The sequence below is a fragment of the Anthonomus grandis genome, chromosome 8 (genome assembly GCF_022605725.1).
Source record: "Anthonomus grandis grandis chromosome 8, icAntGran1.3, whole genome shotgun sequence".
NCBI classification, from domain to species: domain Eukaryota; kingdom Metazoa; phylum Arthropoda; class Insecta; order Coleoptera; family Curculionidae; genus Anthonomus; species Anthonomus grandis.
This window is the reverse complement of record NC_065553.1, coordinates 23,483,082-23,506,310: the sequence shown is the minus strand read 5'-3', so window position 1 is coordinate 23,506,310 and position 23,229 is coordinate 23,483,082. Positions and strand designations below refer to the sequence as shown.

Genomic DNA, 23,229 nt, shown 5'->3' with positions numbered 1-23,229 from the left:
TTTAACTTTGTTTTATGCTTCGTATACATCTCAACTAACAAAAACATTTCTATGCAGATGACACCCAGCTATATTTTTCTTTTAAAAACACTAATGTAAAACACTAATATAATCAGTAAAATTTTTAAAAAAATAATCGAGATATGTTTGATAAAGTTTTTAAAAAAGTATAACGTCAACAGAAGATGCCTTAGTAAAATTAGCTACCAAAATTATATTCCACTATTGATAAAGGGAAAAAAATCTTGTGTATGTTTTTAGATCTAGACAAGGGTTTTGACACCGTTGACCACAGAATTCTTATGGATGTTTTGGAGAACTTTGGGATCCGAGGAGTTACGTTTAATCTTTTTAAGAGTTATTTGTCGGAAAGTAGTGAAGAGATCCTAATTAATATAGGCGTCCCTCAAGGTACTATTTTAAGCCCCATTTTGTTTACCTTTTATATGAATAATTTATTCCGTATTCGTTCTATAGCCGAATTTGTATGTTTTGCTGATGACACATGCTTAATTTATGTGAGAGATACCTGGGACGATTTCAAGGGTATGGCGGAGTTAGATTTAGCAAACGTATTTCGTTAGTTTAGCTATCAAGTATTAACAATAAATTTTGATAAAACGTATTTTATGCCATTAAGATGCTATCAGGATTCATTGCCACTTTTTAAAAACCTTAGTATTCGAATACGAGGGTGGTCCCAGTACCCGACCCAAGAGAGAAAACACGAAAATTTTGGAAAAAAAAATTATTTATTTTTCAACATAATCTCCTTTCAGCTCTATACACTTTTCCCAGCGATGTTTTTTTAAGTTCGATACCCTTTTTATAATAAGAACTGTCTTGCGCCTCGAAATAGCCATTAACTGCAGACATCACTTCTTCATCGTTGGAAAATCTTTGACCACTGAGCCAGTTTTTTAAGTTTGGAAACAGAAAATAATCTGAGGGGGCTAAATCTGGCGAATAGGATGCATGAGGTAGCAATTCAAACTTTAACTCGTTAATTTTGGCCATTGCAATAACCTATTTGTGAGCTGGTGCATTGTCTTGATGAAACAACGCGGCCGTTTTTGCTTGATTTCTTCGCTCAAACGTTGCAATAAGTTCGCATAATACTCGCCGTTGATAGTTTTACCTTTTTCAAGATAGTCAATGAAAATTATCCCTCGCGCATCCCAAAAAACCAACGCCATGACCTTGCCTGCAGATGAAACGGTTTTCGCCTTCTTTGGAGCCGGTTCTCCCTTTTGAGTCCATTGATTTGATTGTTCTTTTGTCTCAGGTGTGAAATGATGGACCCATGTTTCATCCATGGTTGTGAAACGACGCAAAAATTTCGCTAAACACTCAATTGAAACATCTTCACGACACTGTTTTTGCTCGAGTGTGAGCAAACGCGGCACCCATCTTGCACACAGCTTTCTCATGTCAAAATTTTCAGTTAATATGCGATGCACCGCACTTTTTGAAATGCCTACTATGTCCGCTAGCTCGCGCATTTTCAGTCGACGATCATCCAGTACCGCTTTGTGAATTTCTTTAAAATTTCTGGAGTCCTCAGCTCATTTGGTCGACCACTGCGATGCTCGTCTTGGCAGCTCGTACGGCCTCGTTTAAACTCTTACCCAATATTTTACTGTTGTTAACGAAGGAGCAGACTCACCCAGAGTAGAATCCAGTTCAGCTTTTATATTGGTTGGGCTGAGGCCTTTCAAATAAAAGTATTGTATCACATAACGATGACCAATTTTCTCCATTTTCACAAATTCACTGAAAACGATCACTATTGATGGCTGCCAAACAAATACTAAACAACGTGGCGTCTTTAAACTTGAAACATATGCTTTATAGATTGTATACTTTCTAACACACTGATATTTTTCAAACTACTACCGACATGTCTAGGTCAGGCCGTGTACTTCTGGGACCACCCTCGTAAAAAAATGGGTATACTTTTTGACGCAAATTGAGATTTGCGTCAATTATGCCATTTGAGAATGGCATAATTACATTCAATATATAACTAATAAAATAAGATGTTTTGTTATTAATTTTAAATAACTGAAAAAGTATTTTGATAAGACATATCATTATATGCAGCACTTATTCAACCATATTTGAACTATGGTATTTTAGTTTGGGACTAAAGATTCACTTACACCCATTGGAAATTGTTCAAAAATGGATTTTAAAAATTATTTTAGGTAGAAACAAACAATACTGATCAGATCAATTATACAGAGAAAGCGGAATTTTGGATCTCAGACATTTCTTTTTTTAAAGCATTCTACAAAGAAAGATACTCTTTCAAATATTTCACATACTCATAAAACACGACTTAAAGCTTGGATTACTGCCGGAAGTCAAAACACTTAGTCAATGCAGCTACTGGTATATTAGCCCAAAAATTCACAGAGTTACCCTCTGGGCTTCTTAGTGTAAGAGGATTTAAACGCTTTAAGCTTCAATTAAAAGAATGGATTTAAAAAATACAAGATTAAAACTTGAAAATATTATTGATTTTAAAAAAAGAAAAAGAAAAATATTTTTAATGGATGAGGTAGAAAAAATTAAGGACAATTATTGTTCCATGATTGTTAAAGTTGAATTTCAAATACGAAAAAACCTATATTTATATTTCATTTTATTTTATTTATATGACTTTATTTATTTATTTACTTATCTTTTTTTTCTTTAGTTAAGGAATATGGAAAAGTTTAAGGTGTTTAAATATTAGACATTTTTATTAAATCTTAGAAGAAAAATATATTTAAGGTATACAGGTATTCTTTTTTTCTTTTATTTGTTATTGTTATTATTTTTGTCCCGCTAACAAGGTATTCCTTTTGTAGGTAATCGTTCATTTATGACACCTTATTTGTTTTACTGACTTGTAATATTGAGAAATTTGATATAAATAAACTTATTAGTATTATTATTAATCAGCCATTTTATTCTGCAGGGATAACCATAGAACAACCTAAATTTAAAACCCTTGGGTTTATGATTTATTTTGATGCTAATTAAAGACCACAACAGAATTCTGTGTACCTTAATGGTGACTTTTCTGGTAGGGAGTCTGTGGATTGTGGTGTTCCACAGGGGTCAGTTATTGGTCCCCTTCTATTTCTTGTATACATTAATAATCTTATTACTCTTAGCATATGTGGACATTTTACATTGTTTGCTGATGACACAACGGTTTTATGGTCGAATAAAGATTCCAATCAACTTTGCTTAAATATGTCAAAGTCCCATATTATTGGTTTCAATTTTCAAGCTGAGAGTCTTGATTTTGGTGAGAACGCATTGGACATGGTAGACAATTCTGCATTTCTTGGTTTAGTCATTGATAAAGATTTAAAGTTTTCTGACCATATAATAAAGTTAAATAAAAAACTTGCTTCTGGCTGCTTCTCTGTTAGGGCAACCATTCATGAACTGGGGAGAGATGTTGCTCGTGATGTGTACTTTGCTTTGTTCGAGTCGCATTTAAGGTATGCTCTTCCATTTTGGGGTGCATGTTCAAATTATCTGTTTCAGTCTGTTTTTGTGCTGCAAAAGAGGGCTGTCAGAAGTTTATTTAAAGCCCATTCTAGAATGCATTGTGGTAATCTTTTCAAAGAGAGCCGTATTTTGACCCTACCATCATTATTTATTTTGGAAACTGCATGTTTAATATTCAAAAATAAGAACAGTTTTCCAATCCGATATTACAGTTATCCTACCAGACAGATTAATAATATTCCCCTTCCTTTTCCTCATTTTACATCTATAAATGATTCATTTATATATCGCGGTTTAATTATTTATAATCACATTAGCGTGGAATTAAGAAGTGTTCAGTCTTTGCGCCAGTTTCTGAAATAAAGTACTTGAAAAAAAAAAAAAAAAACTTCTATGGATTGTTCAGTGCAACAGAAGAATCCATTTGAGTATATAAACCCATGTCCGGAAATGCGTTACTACGCCACTACGGCCCTAAAACGCGTTAAAATTTATAAAAAACATTAATTACCTAAATAGGATCTGCTGCATTTCATTTTACCTTTTGTACATGATACCATAACAACAATTTGTTTAAAATCAACGTTTATCAATGTCAATTCTCAATGTCATGTTTAAAAATTTTATAGTTTACAATTTTTTAAACATTTATTGCTAATGGAAAACTTTACCAATCAAGAATTGGCGGATATGCATTTGGCATACGGAGCAACAAACTGCAATGCACGAGCAGCATCGCGGTTGTATCATAAACGTTATCTCGAATGACAGCATCCTGGATACAAAAAGTTTATTGCGGTTCATCGGCGGCTTGCTGAGACAGGCATGTTTAAGACCCAGATGCATGATACTGGTATTGTTCGAACCGTAAGAACGGTCGAATTTGAAGAAGAGGTGCTTCAGCGAGTTGCCGATGAACCATCAAATAGCACACGTGAAAAGTACACACGTCGCTAAGAATATGAATACGAGTAACGCTTCTGTCTGGCGGGTACTACACGAGCAACAACTCCATCCTTACCACTTCCAAAAAGTTCAAGGTATGACTGCAGCCGATTATCATCCTAGAGTTCAATTTTGTCGATGGCTTCTGGATCACATCATTGCACAACCAAATTTTTTATGATATGTTTTGTGGATGAAGCCTCTTTCACAGGAGACGGATTTTTAATAGTAGGAATAGCCATGTTTGGGACAAAGAAAATCCTTATGCAATTTTTCCAAAAAAACATCAGAATCGTTGGTCTGTCAACCTATGGGCAGGCAATGTTGATGATTATTTAATTGGGTCATACCTTCTACCGGAACGGTTAACAGGACCTATTATTTATCTGCGTTTCTTAGAGAATGTTCTCCTTGAAAATGTTCCACTAAACGTTAAACAGCAAATGTGGTTTCAACATGATGGAGCGCCGGCTCACTTTGCTGTACAAGTACGCGAGTATTTGGCTCAGCGGTTTGGGCACCCTTGGATTGCCAGAGGTATGGTCACCCGATATAACGTCGCTCGATTTTTTCTTGTGGGGACATGTAAAGTCTTTAGTCTACGAAACTCCAGTAGAATCAGAGCTAGACTTAATTGGACGAATAACATCAGCATTTGAATACATTCAAAATGAGGATTAAATTTTTAGTGTAGTCCGCCGAAATCATGTGCGGCGTTTAAATCGGTGTATTGAGGTTGGAGGAAGACATTTTGAACAATTGTTGTGATGGTATCATATACAAAAGTAAAAATAAATGCATCAGATCCTATTTAGGTAATTAATATTTTTTCTAAATTTAAACGCGTCATAGGGCCGTAGTGGCGTAGTGACACATTTCCGGACATGGGTTCCTATACTCACCTGGATTCTACTGTTGCACTGAACAACCCCTAGAAGTTTGATCCCATAGTTCTGAAACACCCTATATTAAGTTGCTATAGGCTTATGAGATAAAATATCAGTAGGAAAAACAATAACTAATTTTGGTCAAATGTTTACTTCTTATTTTTGTACTAAATAAAACGTTCCTAGTAGTGACTGTATAGCTGTTGATAACTAATAAACGTCTTATTATTACAGTCAACACTTAATTTTTTATTATTTATTTAAGTATAAGATAACTCTAACTTGCGGAGAAAAACATTTTTTAGAAATCATGATATAAACACTAATCAAAAAAGTCTCATACTTGCCTGACTTTCCTCACAAAATTGAATATAGTAAAAATTGTGGCAAAATTCACACAATTTGTATCTTAAAGTTTTTCAAATTGGCTTATCAAGTGCACATTCCGAACGTATCTTTATGATATGTCATATATATTATACTATACAATATAAATATTAAAAAAATCCTGTGAAATTTGTGAATTAAAATAACCTCTAGTAACTCAAATAATTTGTGAAAAAGAACCCTTAAAATGGGCGAACCCTTAAAAAGCCATAATTTCTTTATTATACCTACCAAGGATGTGGTTTTTGGCATGAAACAGGCAAGTATACATAGCACATGTCCCTTTAAATAATATTTAGATAATGCTATTTCTGTGATGCTCTAAATATAATAATATGCTCCTTAGAGCATCATTAAAGCTAAGAACTGTTTTTTTTTGAAGAATTTTGAAATTTTTATCGTTAATATTAAAAGAAATTAAATATTGTTTATTTAGCACTTGGGGAGTTAAATCTAAATATTCCATTATCTAGAATTCTTAATATTTACACAAAACGTATGTAATTATAATCAAATCATCGAAAAGACAGAATCCCTCATAGAATACTGATTTTTGAAGTTTCGTTGTATTTAGATATATTATTTTATAATTTTTCTTTTATCTTATATTATTTGATTGCATATCGGCTCTCTTTTTTTTAATTTTAAATATTGTCGACATATATTTTATTTGTGAATATTTACCATAGCCAAAAAATATTCTCATAACCTTATTTTGCTGTACCAAAAGTCTATTTACATCGTCTTGTTTACAAGATATCAAGATATACCATAATAAAAATTTAGAAAAATACTCATATTGTGAATAACCTACCTGGTCCAAGGAGATATATGAATTGAGGAGATGATGGAAAAGGATGAAGAAATGAAGAGATTGAGAAAAGAATCATTAGATTTTGTAACAGAAAATAATTTGGAAATAGAGACAGAAGACCTAAAGAAGACTCTTAATATGTTATGAAAATGCTCAGCTTTAGAAAGAAAAGGAAGAATTATTGAGCCAAATTAATAATTTTAAGTCAACAGACCTTTTAGTAATGGTAATAACGGTTAAATTAAAATTTTGACCTTAACAATTAAGGAAAAAAAAAATTACTTCTAAAAAGTTTTCATGTTAGAGGCATGTTATTTGATGTGAATGGCGACGAAATGTATTAGAAAGAATACTATAGGAACGAAAGCATTAAAGGTTAAAAAAAAGGTTAAAAAGTCAAAATATCTTTTCAAAAATATATTGCAAATTTGGCATTACCCGAACATTGGGAGGTAATACCTTACACCTATGGGGTAATATCAAGCAAAAACAAAAATTATCAAAAAATAGTTTAGTTTGAACAAAAGTCGCAAATATAGTAATTTGCTGTTTCTGCACCACTGGAAAGTTTGTGAACCTAGCCTCCACAACCTATACAACGATACCAAACTTCTGATTTTCTAGCATCTCCACACATAAGACACTCTTCACCTTCATTTTGCTCAGTTTCGATATCCATATGATCCATATCGTCGCATAGGTTTTTTGCGCTAACAGTATCTTCGTCTTCACTGTACGAATCAAACATCTTTCTGATGACCGATTTTTTTTGTGGCAGATTTATTTATTTTTTCTCAATTTTTCTTCCAATACTGGTTTTAAGAGGGTGGACGTGAGAATCTCTGACTTTTGTTTTCGGCATCTTTTTAATTGTTTTGCATTTTTGGGGGCCGCCTTTTTTGGCAAAGGTATAATGTCAATAAATGAGCTCTTATGATTGTCGTCGCTTTCTTTATTATCTTTAGAAGTACCATCAATGGGTCCCAGACCAACATCAGGATCTTTTGAACTTCCTTCCAGACTCCTTTAAACCTGGCCTTGGTTTAAAGGAGCCTGAAAATATTTTGGATAGCATATTGTCAATTATTACAGTTGTAGTCGCCACTACCGATTCTTGGATTATTAATGTAGCTGTATTTGAAACGTTAAATTCCTCCCTATTAAAAAAAACACTTGGGTTTATAGGAAAGATGTTTGCTTTCTCAAAACCTTTTATGGCTTTTTCTGCATTAGCGACTGCAATATAGGCTTTGGTGAATATACCGTGGACATCGGTCATTAAAATACGTTCATATGGTGTTGATTTTTAAGCGAAGAAAAAAAAGTCAGATCCAATGGCTGAATACGATGGGATGTATGTGGAGGAATTGAAAACATATGAATGCCATTGCTCCTACAAAATGCATAGATTGGTAAAGATAGGTGACACGATACACACATAGGAGACGTGAATGTAATTCACGTCTTACATTATTGAAATACAGTTTCTTGTGTCTGTTTTCCATGTGCGTTAATAAAGATTAAAAAACATGGAAAAAACCGTATTTTTTGCATTTATCTCTGATCTTTTAAGGTTATGTTTATAACTCTCCCAAAAGCAAAGCCACAAATTTAATATTTTATATAGTAAATCCTATTACGATTGACAAACCTCCATTATGCCCTCGATAACGCAATTTAAATTATCGTTTCAGCTGACTATTTACCGAATTAATGTTCCTCCGGTAGACCGGTTTAGGTCAATTTTTGGCCGCAGTCCAAACAAGACATTAAAATTGAAAATATCATTTAGTCGGGTTGCTTCATGTCGAACAAAAACCGCTCCGTTAAAATTAATTTAAATTTAAGTGTTTCAAGTAAGGTTTTTCTTAAAAATCCCGAGTGTATGGTATGGACTGAAATATTTAAATATTTATGCGTTTTTAAAAAATATTCATATTTCAGTAATTATCGCGTTTTCTTGCTTGTCTGTACTTGTTATTTAAGTATTAATATATTAAAAAATAATTTAAACATCACTTTCTTTATTAAACAATTAATTTTTTTAGCTTACTTTTATGTAAACATTTTTAAGTTAAAAATAATCTAATTAAGGGAAAAATATATCTTAATAAACTAATTTATTTATTATTTTGTCTTTATTTTTTTTGGAATTAATTATTTTTAAATGTCTCTTTTATACAGTTAGTTTTTTCTTTAATTCTTGCCAAAATTTCGACTTCGAAATCGTTTTCGACCAAATTTTTAGTTAGAAATAAGAAAAAAATTTCGCTATATTATTTTTTTTTAGTTTTTTTTTGGTAAAATTTTTTGAAAACATACAAAATGAAATATCTTGACTCGAAAATAATTAAATATGATTATGGTTATGTTTTATTTTGTAAGTATTTAAATTAATAATTGATTTTAAATATTTTGCAAAACTCTTAATAAAAAAAGGAAATTATGAAAATTAAAAATACATTTTTTCTTTCTTTAATTCAGTAGTTTTTTCGAATGTTTAGAAGGTATAAAAAATGTCCCCAGAGCAAGAAAATCTATGAAAACATCACAAAGTTATGAAAAATGGACTTCTTCAATAAAATTGAAAAATTATATAAATTTCCTGTGAAGCTTACAAAATTATGACAAATGCCTAAAGTAAATAAATATGTCAAATGCCTGGAATAAGATAAAAATTTTAAAAAGTTTTAATAATATAATGATATATGATATATCGTTTATTTTACATAATATCACTATAATATCCGGTACCAAAAAAGAATATAAAATATACAAAGTACAAAATACATAAGACTTCAAGGAGAAAAAAAAACAAAAACCTTGAGAAGAACGAAAAACTAAACATTAAAAAGTGATAAAAACTAACCTATATTAAAAATGGTAAAGATAAAATTACATACATATAAAATGACTACAAAATATTATAACAACACTGACGGAGACAAGAATAAAATAAATATCACAATATTTTAACATTTATTTAAAACAAATTCTTTCAAGTGCCGCTTAAACTGGTGCAAATTATCACAACTTTTGATGTCATTGGGTAGCTTATTAAACTCAATTAAGCCCTTGAATAAAACAGTATTGAGCATTTGGCTGGTTCGACATCTATCTACCAGAATAAAATCGGCACGATTTCTTGTATTGTATTCATGTATGTACATTTAAACTATTATTGTTTCTTAAAATTAACTACTATTATTAAATTTGAATTAAATATTTTTTTAACATGTTAAGCTTCTTAAAATTAAAAAACCGAATTTGCACAATTTTAAATTAATTTTTTAATAATAATAATAATAATAATAATAGTAGACGTCTTTTATTAGAATACCAGAAAAAATATTACAAAATAGTAAGTACCGTAAGACTTGAACTGTGAACTTGACCGATTTTGAACTTTGAAAGGAATTATCTTTAGTAGTATATTTAAAAAAATAACATATACATATATGTATAGCCTATATTATGGGTATTTACGAATATTAATAATACTTAATGAAATATGCATATTTCAGAACTTGACTGGCTATTGAAATTGCATGATATTTAAATAAATATATAAATAACGTCTTTATTAAGAATCATAACACTATTACATTATTAAATCTTAAATTACGAATGCTTGTTTAGTCACTAAACCGCTACTCTTAAATTATACACGCATTTATTAAATGTCTATAAGGAAAAATAAATAAATACCAATACATCCTCATATACATATAATTATTACTACAATCCACATTACCAAAAGTGGTAAAAAATGTAAAACTGTATTCTTAGTCCAACTGGAAAAAAAAACTAACTATACATTTTTATGAAACAACAACACATTCTTTATATTTTTTCAGAAAATTGAGATATAATTAGAAATATGAAAATAATTATTAAAATTATCATATAGTAACACAGCTATGAACAAAAAACTTCTCCGAAATAATGCAGTAGTATGCTGTGGCATAATTAACTTGTTTCTAACTCTCAAAGAGCGCGGATGGATCTCATCCCTAAATATTAATTTGGATCTTAAATATAAAGGCAAGTTTGTATCTAAAATTTTATAAATAAACATTAAAAGAAGATACTTAAACAAATTCTCGACATTCAGCCAAATCAACTGTTGTATCTTTGATGAAATGTGGTCCTGAGTAAGACATGGGTAAAAGAAAGTTAAACCTTCAGTTTCATCAATTTTGATAAAACATATGATTCACATAATTTTTTACGCACTTTAAAGATATTTTCAATTTTTAAAGATATACTTTCATTATGTCTATAAGCGACCACCTTTTTACTAATACAAGCAGGTAAACATATAGAAAAATTAATACAACATCTACATATTTGAAAGAATACAATAAAAAATCATTTAGGTTTAAAAGAAACAGAAATATTTAGGTTTAAATTAAATTAAATGAGTATAAGTCATTTATGAAATAAAATTCACCTCTTCTGCATATTTAAGGTGAATCTAAAATCTGTTTATTCTAAAGGTACTTCATCAACGTCTTCTTTTTCGGTATTTTTTTAAATTTTAATTTTGCTTAATTATGGATATTAGTGGATATAACTTTTCCTATATAGTGTTAACAGACTTTTTAGTTAAATATTATAGGACCCCCCAAGCACCTATTTTGATATTTTGTCTAGTGGATTTGCTAACAATAAGCTCAGGTGGCACAATGACCTCTTCATCATCGGACATTGTACTAACTAACTGAGACAACGGTAGATCTTCAGAGTCGGAAGAATGCTTATCTGATTATTTTGCCAATAAGTCATCATAATCTAATCAGGATTTTTAGAAATCTGTCGTCTTACGGCTAATATTTTACTCGTGGAGGGAAGGACTTCTTGGCTTGTTTTTTCTGGGCTAGCCTCCGCAGCAATCTAACTACCGGGAATAACTTTAAGTTTTTTCACACACATCGCTTACTGAGCATGACTTTTCATTTTTGGTCTGGAAATAGGGTAAATTCCACATGCAGCCAATCCACTTCCCGCAGTCTGCTGTGCTGTTGGTGCCAGTTGATCAAATAACTTTTTTAAAAATCTTGGAAATATTGTTTTTTTAACAGATTTTGTATAAGCAATTTTCCATGTCTTTTACGCCTTACAACGGAATTTTAATTTTATTCCAGGTTTTCCAAGGATTTAAAATAATTGTGTCAATCTATCGACTGATAAATAAGTCTAATAACTAAAACATTTATCGAAATTTACAAAAAATAAATCGTTCAAATAGGACCCGTGACGTTGCCAAAGAATTAAAAAATCCTATGATTTTTTCCAAAAAAAAAAACGCTGATTTTTCTTCTTCAGCATTTCTCCTATCCAGTCAACTTCCACACCTTATTAGCCGCGAAATAAAGTGTCTCCCTTTTAATTTTCTTGGAAAACGCTGGCTAACTGACGACGAAGTCATGTCTGCACGCGATGGTTTTGATTCATACAACAATTAAGTGGAAAACCATATTATTGGAATCGTCATGCCATTGCGGGGGTCAGCTTTTTTATTAATTCTCCTTAACATAATAGCATATTGTAAATAATTTTTTTATCTTTGGCTATTACAGTCATTAACATGCGAAAATTTGGACGGCTTAAAAGAGTAGAATAGATGTTCGAACAAGACGAAAAACTGGTGCAAATAAATATCGTTCCATAACTCGTTCTCTGTTGTTGTTGATAGTTGTGCTCATGTTTAGACTTTTTTTATTAAAACTCCGCTGCCGTTATTAAGGTAGGGAACTCTTTTTACATTCTAAATGTATTGCATTTCCTGTTTATATGATGCTGCAGATATGCTTTCGTTTATTAGGTCCAATTTGGTGCACTTATAATACATATTTTGAGTAAAAAAAAAATCTAGGTTAGGTTTACCGGTTCGGGTAAAATCGATCACACTGGTCGATATTACCCTGCAGTGGTCGATATTACCCTACCTAATATTTGTTGCCAAATTATATATTTATATTTTATATAATAAAGTGCGCAATAAATGCAAGCATTAGGTACTTACATGTCAGCATTTCATTTCAGATGCCGCGAACATACGTCCGAAAAACTGGACGTTCCTCATAGACGGAGGATTCCATGAAAAGAGCAAAAAAAGCCCGTGGGAGAAAAGACATTATCCATTAGGCGTGCCGCACAAATGTTTAATGTTCCATATGGTACTCTTCAAGATAGGCTAAAAGGTAGATTTCAACCAAAAAAACTTAAGTTGGAAGAAACTTACGTTGGGAAGTTATCAGAAAAAAGAAATGGTTGAAACCATATTAAAACTGTCAAAATTATTTTATGGATCGACAGTTCAAAGCATAAGATCATTGGTTCTTAAATATGCAGAGACAAATAAAATTAAACATCCTTTTAATAAGGAGAACGGGATATGCGGCAAGGATTGGATCTACTCATTTATGCGACGTTATCCGGAGCACAGAATAAACGATCTCAGATCGTTCTGTGATCCGCAGCTTAGTTTTCGCAAACCAGAAGCTACTAGCTTTAGCAGAGTTACCGCATTCAACAGAGAAGAAATGGATATTTTTTTCAATAATCTAGAGTTACTATTTGAAAAATACTATTTTGAAGTTCATCGCATCTATAACGTTGACGAAACTGGTATTTCCAATGTTCACAATCTGGGTCGCATATTGGCAAGAAAAGGAGAGAAGCAAGTCGGTGCGATAATAAGCGGAGAAAGGGGTCAAAATACTACGATTGTGTGCTGTTTTAGTGCATCCGGGCAATATATCCCGCCTATGTTGATTTTTAAGAGAATGAGAATGAAAGATGGCTTGGAAAAAAATGGTCCGGCAGGCGCGATATACAAATGCTCAAAATCTGGATGGATTACCGAAGAGTTGTACCGAATGGTTGCAACATTTTGCGAAATTCGCTAATGCTACTCCAGAGCAACCTATTCTTTTAATACTGGATAACCATTCCACTCATTCTTCTTTAGCTTCCTACACTTTTTGTCGAAATACTGGCATTCATTTACTATCGCTTCCACCCCACACGTCTCACAGGATACAGCCTCTGGACGTAACTTTCTTCAAGTCCTTGAAAACTGCTTGCCACCAAGAATGTGATAAGTACATGAAAAGTAGGAATTATGAAAAAATAAAAGACACTGATGTTGCCGAACTTTTTGGAAATGCTTACAATAGGGTGACCACAATAGAGAAGACTCTAAACGGATTTAAAATGACCGGAATATTTCCCATCAATCGTGATGCGTTTTGTGAGGAAAACTTTGTACCTATCCATGAAGATAATAATGATCCGCCAAATTCAACGGCTCCAGGAGATTTACCATTGCAGGAAAATACATCAGAAAATATTTTAGAACCCATAGAATTCAGACAGAAGACTCCTTCTCCAAAACCAGGGCTAAGTGGATTAAGTGGATATGTTCCAGGAAGATTGAATACCTTACGTAACACTAGATTGTCATCAGATTCGTCTGATTCTGAATTCAGTTTGGAAGAAGTTGCGGAAGACAGATGATGGTGATAAAACCCTGAGAATTAAAGGAACACTGGAAAATACTTCCTTTCACGAGTTATGTCTACCTCCAGTGTTTCAACGAAGAATTTTACAGCGAAAAAGGCAACATTCTCAAATATTAACATCTACCCCTTTAAAAGAAGAACTCGAAAACAAGACATTAAAAAAACAAAAAAAGGAGGAAAATGAAAAATTAGAAAGATCACAAAAAAAATTACAGGTAAGGAGGAGAGAAACGACAAAATTAAGAAGGTCACAAGAAAAATTACAGGTGAAGAAAAGGCCAATAATAAAAATAAGAAAGTCACAAGAAAAATTACAGATAAAGTGGAAACCCCGGTTGGAGAGGAAAGAGAAATTGATGAAATCTGCGCTATTTGTGAACAATTTGGATACAATAATGAGATTTGGTGGCGGTGCCGTTCTTGTGCAACCTGGGCTCATGCTGACTGTACTAGCGCAGAAAAAGCTTCAGTATATATTTGTGACTTTTGCTCAGTATAAATTAATGTTTAAATGTTAAAATAAAATGAATTTCAAAATATTACTGCCTGGTCGATTTTACTCTACACTGTGGTCGATATTATCCTATCGGTCGAAATTACCCGATTTTTTTCCACGTTTACAAAAACCCATCTTAGAAAAAAAATATTTGTTCATTTGCGAAAGCAATAGAAAAATCTTCTACTAGATAAAGTAACAAAGCAATTTTACCATTTTAGACATATTTGTACAAATAGTTCTATTTAAAAAACTCAGTCGCGCTTAAGTAGTCGATATTCCCCCACTCTCCCCTATAACATTTACTAAATATTGACATTTTATTATTATTATTATTAGTAATAATAATAATTTAAAAGACAAAGAACGATATGTTCCAAAAATTTGCAAATATATTCAGCCACAAAGAAGAACTAGATCTTAGTAAAAGATTCATTTCAGTGTTAAATGCATATTTTAAGGACGCGGTTCTTTGTATGATAATAAAGAAACTCAAAGACTTCAAAATTAATAAAATCCTGACATGTAATTGAAAATTAGTCCTAAAGTTAAGTTGTTGTGTTTTTGGCGGTGAGGAATATTTACTTTAAACCTAATATCTATATTTTTTCCCTTTACGTTTTCCTTTTAACTGGTATTATAAAAAGTAGAAAATTTTTTAGTTATGCTCAATTTTAAATATACATAGTCAGTTCTCATTTAAATGTTTTCTGTATATATAAAGCATTATTAAAAAAATTAATGAATTACTGAAATTAGACAATTAGAAACAAAATCAAAATGCCTTGAAGACCTAAGAAAGTTTAAACATATGTTTCAGGTTCTACCGGGTCTTTACGTGGGTAACTACAGAGATTCAAAAGATTCATCTCAGTTGGCTAAACATAACATTACCCATATTGTAGCCATTCATGATACCGCACGAAGGATACATTCGGTAAGTTAAAAACTAAATATTAAACTGTCTAGTTAATAAAATCTACTTAATGGATTTTCTAAAAAGCAGATTTTTATTAATTAAATTGTCATCAATTTTATTTTATTAAAAAAAAAATCAATAAAGCAAAAAGACTCTTGTTGTAACTATCCATAAATTCAACCTATACTAATACTAATTTCGGTGGATACCATGCGAGTGCTTTATTGTAATTTCCCCTTTTGGCACAAAAATGGCCACCCAGTCGTTACAAAAGCATTAGAACCTCGGTTAAGTGAAAATCAATGTTAATATACATAAGTTTTCTTTATGGGTCGGTCGCCGGACTCTTATAGATAACGTGTGCAAGAAAACAGTATAAATATTGACCTCAGGGTTATATTTTTCAAACGATAATAAAAAATTTATATACAATAATAAAAAGCAAGTGAAAACCTTTTAATCAACATGACGACTATTCTAGGAATCTAGATATTCATAAAACAATATTCCGTAGTAAGGTAATTGTGCACCCAATTATCGGTAAGAATATTTACAGAATATTGAAGATTGGTAACATCATACTATCAAAATTTTTAAGATTCTTGAAAGAACTTTTGATTTGAGCTCACATTGATCACAAAAAATATCAAATCGAGTATCGTTGATATTGCATAAATTGGTTCTTCCATACATTACTCAAATAAACATTTCTACGGACTTTTTTGAAACGCTTGCATTATGGCCAAATGCACCAAATACTCCTTGTAGTTTCTGGTTCTTTTTAAGGGCATCAAACGGTTTTAACTTTTGCATTTCATAGAAAAGATGCGATATAATTAGGTCCAATGGGAGAATAAATAGCTGGCAGAAATTGGCACATATTAGATTCCAATTTATAAGTCAACAGTAAAATTATTGACGTAATTTGGATGAAACTTCAACCTCTATTCATACATTTACATTCTTATCAACTTTGTATAGATTTCTTAGTACTTCAGTGTAAGCACCACGAACTTCTGATAAATTGTAAATTATTCTACTGTCAGCTTCATGAAAATACCAATAGGTATCAACAGTTTCTCGTTATTTCGTGTTTTTCGTTAACAGTAAGTTTGAAACAATCGTCATTGTTTCCGGTTTATTAATGCTACCATCTATATGACAAAGTAAAAGTGAAAATGGTCTTAATGGGAAAGATAAATGTATTGGAACTTTCGTAGTTACGTCATTGCCTCTCGAACTTTCAATGAAGTTTCTAAATTAGAAAACGCATAAAAATTTTCAAACCTCAACTTATTAACCAATAAAGCAACTGACAAAAGAATTGTAACCTATAGACAAAAAGAAGATACTTATTATGGGTTCAAATATTCTACGCTTCCAACAATCAAATTGCTTACCAGAAATAAGTATGATGTTAATATCTTATTTACACCCAAAACTTTAATACGGTATTCCAATACTTTGGGTACATCCACACTATATGAATCACCCATTCTGTTCTGTATCTAAGCCCGAATATTACCCAAATCCTTCTCATTATCACACTTAAGGACAATACCTCCATTTTTTGTAGGCTTACCCAAGGAGAAACCAGCACCAATATCACTGGGGTTCACTTTTTATCTTAAGTCTTCTTTACTTGTTGGGTATTTTTTTCAGAGCCTTTTTGTTTTACTACCAATACTTTAAGGCTACGACATACGATGTTGCGACACTAGTTTTTGATTTAATGGGTTCTGAAGGCTTATGTTCTTTAATACTGGCAATTTCGGATTTTCTACCAACAATACATCTATTTTTTGGGCCAACTCTTTCAACTCACCAAAAATAATAAAGTAGCACTGATATCAATATCCTCCCCTCAGATGCAAGTCCCCTCCAGCATCGACACGGCTCCTTTTTTTTAAACTAATAAACTCCTGGGAGTTGGGTATACTATTTGTTACAGAATCTCATTTTTTTTTATGGTAAACATAAGCACAAGAGGAAAGTCCTATGTCACTCTTGGAGTGGTGCTTGCGCGAAGATATTTGTGGGCATTTATCTTGAATCGCTGTAGGTTGTATGCGTCGGGAAATATGTAAGGTGAAAGCCCGTTCCACAAAGAAGATGTTCTCCAGATGAATGAGTCCCGATACAGTGACGTCCTTGGGGTAGGCAGGTGGACTCGAAGTTGATGAGCCGCAACTACTAGACGCGTCCTTCTTGCCGGAACAGCCCTGGGTGGAAACAGGCCTGCCAGCTCAGAGGAGCACTTACCGTGATAATAATGGTAGAATAAACAGAGATCTCTGTCAGTTCTGGTTTGTCGATAAGACGAATAGCTCTCTTCTGTATAGAATCCAGCAGGTTTAAACTATGCTTGGGTGCAGAGCTTCAGACATGCGAGCAATACTCGAGGGAAGGGCGTATTTGAGCCTTATAAAGAGTCAGCAGCTGTTCTGGTGTATACAGTTTTTTCGTTTTGAAAAGCACTCCGAGTTTTTTGGAAGCCGCCCTGGCGACCTCGGCAACGTGGTCATGCCAAGACACACTGTTGGTGACCTCGACTCCTAGAAGATGTAAAGATGATTTCATTGGTAATGTTTTCCCTGCCTAAATTGTTATCGCCCCACTCCAAGATTGCTCTAATATCGTTGTGGGTTTGGATCAATTCTGAGAACTTGCGGTTGTCATTGGTTTGGCGGACTTAAATGTGGAAATAAGTGTGCTATCGTCCGCAAAGCTGTAGATTGGATTGACAGTGGTTCCTAGCAAATCGTTGATATATATCAAGAAAAGGGTGGGGGATAGAATGCATTCTTGAGGCACTTCAGCGTTAATGTTAAATTTGTCGGAGAGGTATCCATCGACGGCTACTTGGATTGTTCGTTGTTCAAGAAAACTTTTAATCCAATTCAATAATGAGTTTTGTATGCCGATTGAGGAGAGCTTGGTTAGTAGTCTCTCATGCCACACTCTGTCGAATGCCTTGGAAATGTCAAGAGCGACTGAGCGGGACTCGCCGTGCTTCTCCATGGCCTCCGTCCATAAGTGTGTGACGTAGACCAGAAGATCGCCGGTGGATCTAAGCTTTCGGAAGCGGTATTGATGATCGCTGATTAGTCCAGATGATTCCAGATATCTTTACAGTTGTTGGTTGACTGCTTTCTCCATAATCTTCGATATTACTGGAACTAGTGCAATCGGGCGGTAATTGGAGGGCATCGTCTTCTTACCCTTTTTGGGTACAGCTTGCACTCGAGCAGTTTTCCAGCTTGTTGGAAATTGGCCCTGTTTATACGATGCCGTGAGCAGTCTGCATAAGGGAGGAGTCAATTCGTCTGCACAACGTTTTAGTATTAGGGCTGGAATTCCACCGGGTCCTGTAGCTTTGTTGGTGTCTACGCTTTTAAGAATTTTATTTATAATTCGTTGGGGAAACGAAATTTCTCCCATCGATGAATTCACCCTTGGCAAATATGGCGGTGTTTTGCCTTGCGAGTGCAGAGTAGAATTGGACGCGAAGAGTTTACCCAGTAAGTTGGCTTTTTCCCTTGCTGTTACCGCGATAGAACCATCATCTGCTGTTAGGGGTGGCAAGGCCGACTTAGCAAATCCTTGACTAACGGCTTTCGATACCGACCAGAAAGATCTTGTTCCATTTGGGCAGTTTAGCAGTTTGTTTTTGATCCTGTTGTTGTGACTCTCTTTGCATTCATCAATAATTAGCTTGCAGCTATTTCTGGAGGCTAAAAAGTTCCTCCGATTTTTGATGGAAGGATGTTGACGCCATTTGCGATATGCTGCGTTTTTAGTATTTACAGCCTTTTTGCAATTCAGGTTGAACCATTGCTTGTTGTTTGATCCGCATTTAGTAGAAAAAGGGATATAAGCTTCCATTTCTGCCAAGATCGTCTCTGTAATTTGGTTTGCACATTCTGAGATGTTATTGGTTCTAAAGCAGACTTCTTTCCAAGGGAATGAGCGATAAAATTCCCGAAGATGGTTCCACTCTGCTGATTTAGAGTGCCATACCTTCCGCGGCATCGGAGGATCCTGCGTTTTAACCTCCAACTGGCAAGAGACTGTTATCAATTTGTGGTCCGACGTTCCTAGCTGCGTAAGCCCGCCTATGGTGGCAAATAGCTCAGCTTCTCGTCCTTCATCGTCGTTCTTGTTGCAGAAGCGCAGCCAGTTGATATTGTGAACGTTAAAATCACCCATGACGATGATTTCTGCGCTTGGGTAGTCAATTTGCAGATGGTTAATGCAATCAATCAGGTTCAAAAAGAGCCGTCTATATTGGGTGTCGCTTGGTGGTCTGTAGATACAGCAGATAAATTTCGTGGCACCACTCATACTTAGCATTTCCAAGTGGCCTTCCTCATATGGAAACCGCCTATATCTACGTTCATACATTTTCGGTGATAATATAAACTACAACCAGTACATTGTATAATAGATTTTACATCATGAAACACAATTTTACATTTAAAACAATTAGTTTAAGGGTCTCCATCAAGTTCATCCTCAGGAACTCTTTTAGTTATGGAAAATATTCTAAATAGATCCTAATTTATGTAATAAAATTATGAAAAAAACTCTTATAGGACTCTTGGAAAAAATTGGGAAATTGCTCTCGCTAAAAAACATATGTAAGGCATCAATACTAGACTATGTATGCCCCCATAAGCGTTCTCTATTAAATTTCTACTGACTATTACAAATTTATTAAAAAATCCAATATTCCCCCGCATGATTTAACATTAAATATTCACCCGATTATGCCGCCGGTTTGTGCATTTTGAACGTTAAATTTTGAAACTCGAAACTCCCCAGAGAAATTAAGGCAGCGAAATTGGGTCCGTCAGGACAGGTGGGACATTTATGTATGTAAAACGTTCATTTATCAAAAGACAATCCTGTCTCTCTCTTATGTGGATGTAGCCATTGTTTGAATATTAGATAATGTCATGGGTAGAGTACATTATATACTCTATAAAATAACAGTTACTTTTATGAAAATGAAGTTCTGTTATAATCAAAAATTTTGTAAAAAGAAAGGAAGTGAGTGATATCACTAAGCTGCCACATAGCGTTTTCTTAATATTCCAGCTTAAAAAATGTCTCTTGCAGAAAATTGTTATTAGCAGAGAACATCCATGTTCCAATTTAAGACTAATCTGCTCTTTGTACTTAAGCTTGTGATCAATTATAAGTCCTAGAGTCTTTGCAAAGTTTTTGAAACCTATAGTGTCATTATTTAATTTTAAATTTAGGCTATATAAAGTATTTGATCTATGGTCATCGCGGCAGAATTAAATGGGTAATGATTTTATTGGATTCATTTTACAAAGAAGGTTTTTAGTTTCCGGGTATAGCCCATGAAGTTCTTTATTAATAAATTAATTAGCTTGGATAACATCAGTGTCCTTAAATGTAAAATACAACTTGGTGTCATCTGCATAGCAATGGTGTTTGCAGTGGATTTTTTTGCTTGAGATTTAAAAAATCACTTCAACTGCTTGGAAAATTTGAAAAATGACTCCAAGTGCCTGGAAACCCGAAAAATTATTCCAGGAACTTGAAACACATGGAAGATCAATGAACTTTTTGGAAAAAAAAATTAAACTGAAAACATGAAATTATACAAGAAATTCTAAATAATCTTAGGATACAATAAAGAAATAATAAAATAGAAATGCTATGTGTCCCGAAATTGTTATAAATTAAGGGTTAAAGTTTTATATTTAAGGCAAATTTGGAAATAATCTAAAAATATTCACACCTGCAAATGAGAAAACCTCTATATAAAACCAAAAGTCAAGTTTTTGTTTTATGGAAATACTCAAAAATGACGTTGATAGTGGAAACAAGTACATACGATCAAAGGATATCCTAAAAATATTAAATTTTAAACAGTCCTCCTCAGAAATCCCCACATGCCTAGAATATTAACATTTTTGAAAAAAACTACTTTGGGGTTATCCTGAAAAAACAAAAACATTTTTTATAATATAGAATATTCTAAGAATATAATGAATATCACATGGGTATCCTTGGATGATTTGCCTTTGGGACAATTATTATTGAATAGAAGAAAAGTGACACCTTGTTCAAAGAATATTCCTTACATCAGGCAACATTCCAGCAACAATCTAAATATTCTGTACTCTAGATTTTAATATTTAATGAAACTTGCTTGATACATTTTTACATTTATGCTGGATATGTATACTGATAATCACAAATTAATAATTAATTAATGAATAACATTCTATATTTAGAACATGTTGGCCGATATGAAAATATTGTTAGCATAACCTCTGAATTTTTATTCCTACCTGGGATGGCCAAGGTAGGAAAAAAATAATATTACACCAATACAAGCGATAAAATTAAAATGAAATCAATTTGATACATAAGAAACATGACAAAATAATATAATAAATGGAACAGATGCGGAAAATCCAAAGGCTTTCGTGCTATAAAATGGAAAACTTTAGGAATTAATGGGACACGCAACTTGTGATTAAAACAGCTCTCGGAAATCTACAAAGTTTTAGCAATAAGTTGAGAACCAATTGATTCCAATTAGTTTTTTATACGTGGATCCACCCTACCTATTTCAATCGACCCAATACACGACCCAACAAAGACAATACAAACATTTTGTGAACATAATCTGCTTTAAAATCTATACACTATTTCCAGTTCTTTTCTTTTCTTGTAAGTTCGATACCTTTTTATAATAAGAAATGTCTTGCTCCTCAAAATAGCCATACCTTGTCGACATCACTTCTTCATCGTTGGAAAATCTTTGACTACTTTGCCAGTTTTTCTAGTTTGAAAACAGAAAATAATCCGAAGGATCTAAATCTGGCGAATTAAGTGCATCATCATTTAACCCTCTGTATCTATTGTTAAACATAGGCCTCCCCAATCATTTTCCATTCCAATCGATTTTGGGCTGTTTGTATCCTATTGCTGCGGGTCTTCTTATTATGAAGCATGTCTCTCTTGAAAACGTCCTTAAGTCTTCTAAAAGCTGTCCATGAGAGAGTGAGCTTTCATTTTAGTTCGCATCTCTGGTTATCCCTTGAGATGCTGACCTCATGGACAAGGTTTATCTTTCATTTAAATTTCAGCTGCACCAATCTTCAAACTACAGCTGGGAACAAGGTTTGTCATGAATTTTGTTTTTGGTATACTGATATTAAGACCGACTTTTCCACACATCTTTTGCAGGTCCTGCATCATCAGTCGCATTTCTTCGAAATTGTCCGAGAAAAGCACTATTTTATCTGCAAAACGTAAGTTGTTTCGGTTCTTACTATCTATGTTTAGACACACTTTCCATGACTGAAATAAACAGTTTTGGCAAGGTGACATCGTCTCGCCTTGCCGAACATCACGTTTAATTCAGCTCTATTGTATCATTCCAAAATTACGACAAAACCCTGTCTGTTCCACAGGCTGATAGAAATCTAATTTATTTTCAGTAGGGTGATGATAATTTGAGTTTGTAATGGCGACTTAGGAGGCTTATTAGGCGGTAGTTCCCTAGTTATGCTAAATCTCCTTTTTTGTGAAGTAGGATTACGATAGAATTGTGTCAAGTTTTGGGAATTTTACCTTTGTATAGACAAAGATTAAAAAGCTTTTTTATTTTTAGTAGTAGATGTAGGCTTCCTATTTTTATTGCATCTGTAATTATGTTGTCTTCCCCTGGCTTTATTATTATTATTTTTCTTAAT

General features: G+C 33.1%; 1 protein-coding gene across 1 annotated transcript in view; it reads left to right on the top strand.

Moving 5' to 3' along the window:
* LOC126739219 (dual specificity protein phosphatase 22-like) overlaps positions 1-23,229 on the top strand; it is a 100,442-nt gene that overhangs the window by 30,175 nt on the left and 47,038 nt on the right. The window contains exon 2 of the mRNA XM_050444797.1: positions 15,389-15,505. Within this exon, the coding sequence (XP_050300754.1) occupies positions 15,389-15,505 (117 nt within the window). The remainder of the gene's footprint in view (positions 1-15,388; positions 15,506-23,229) is intronic.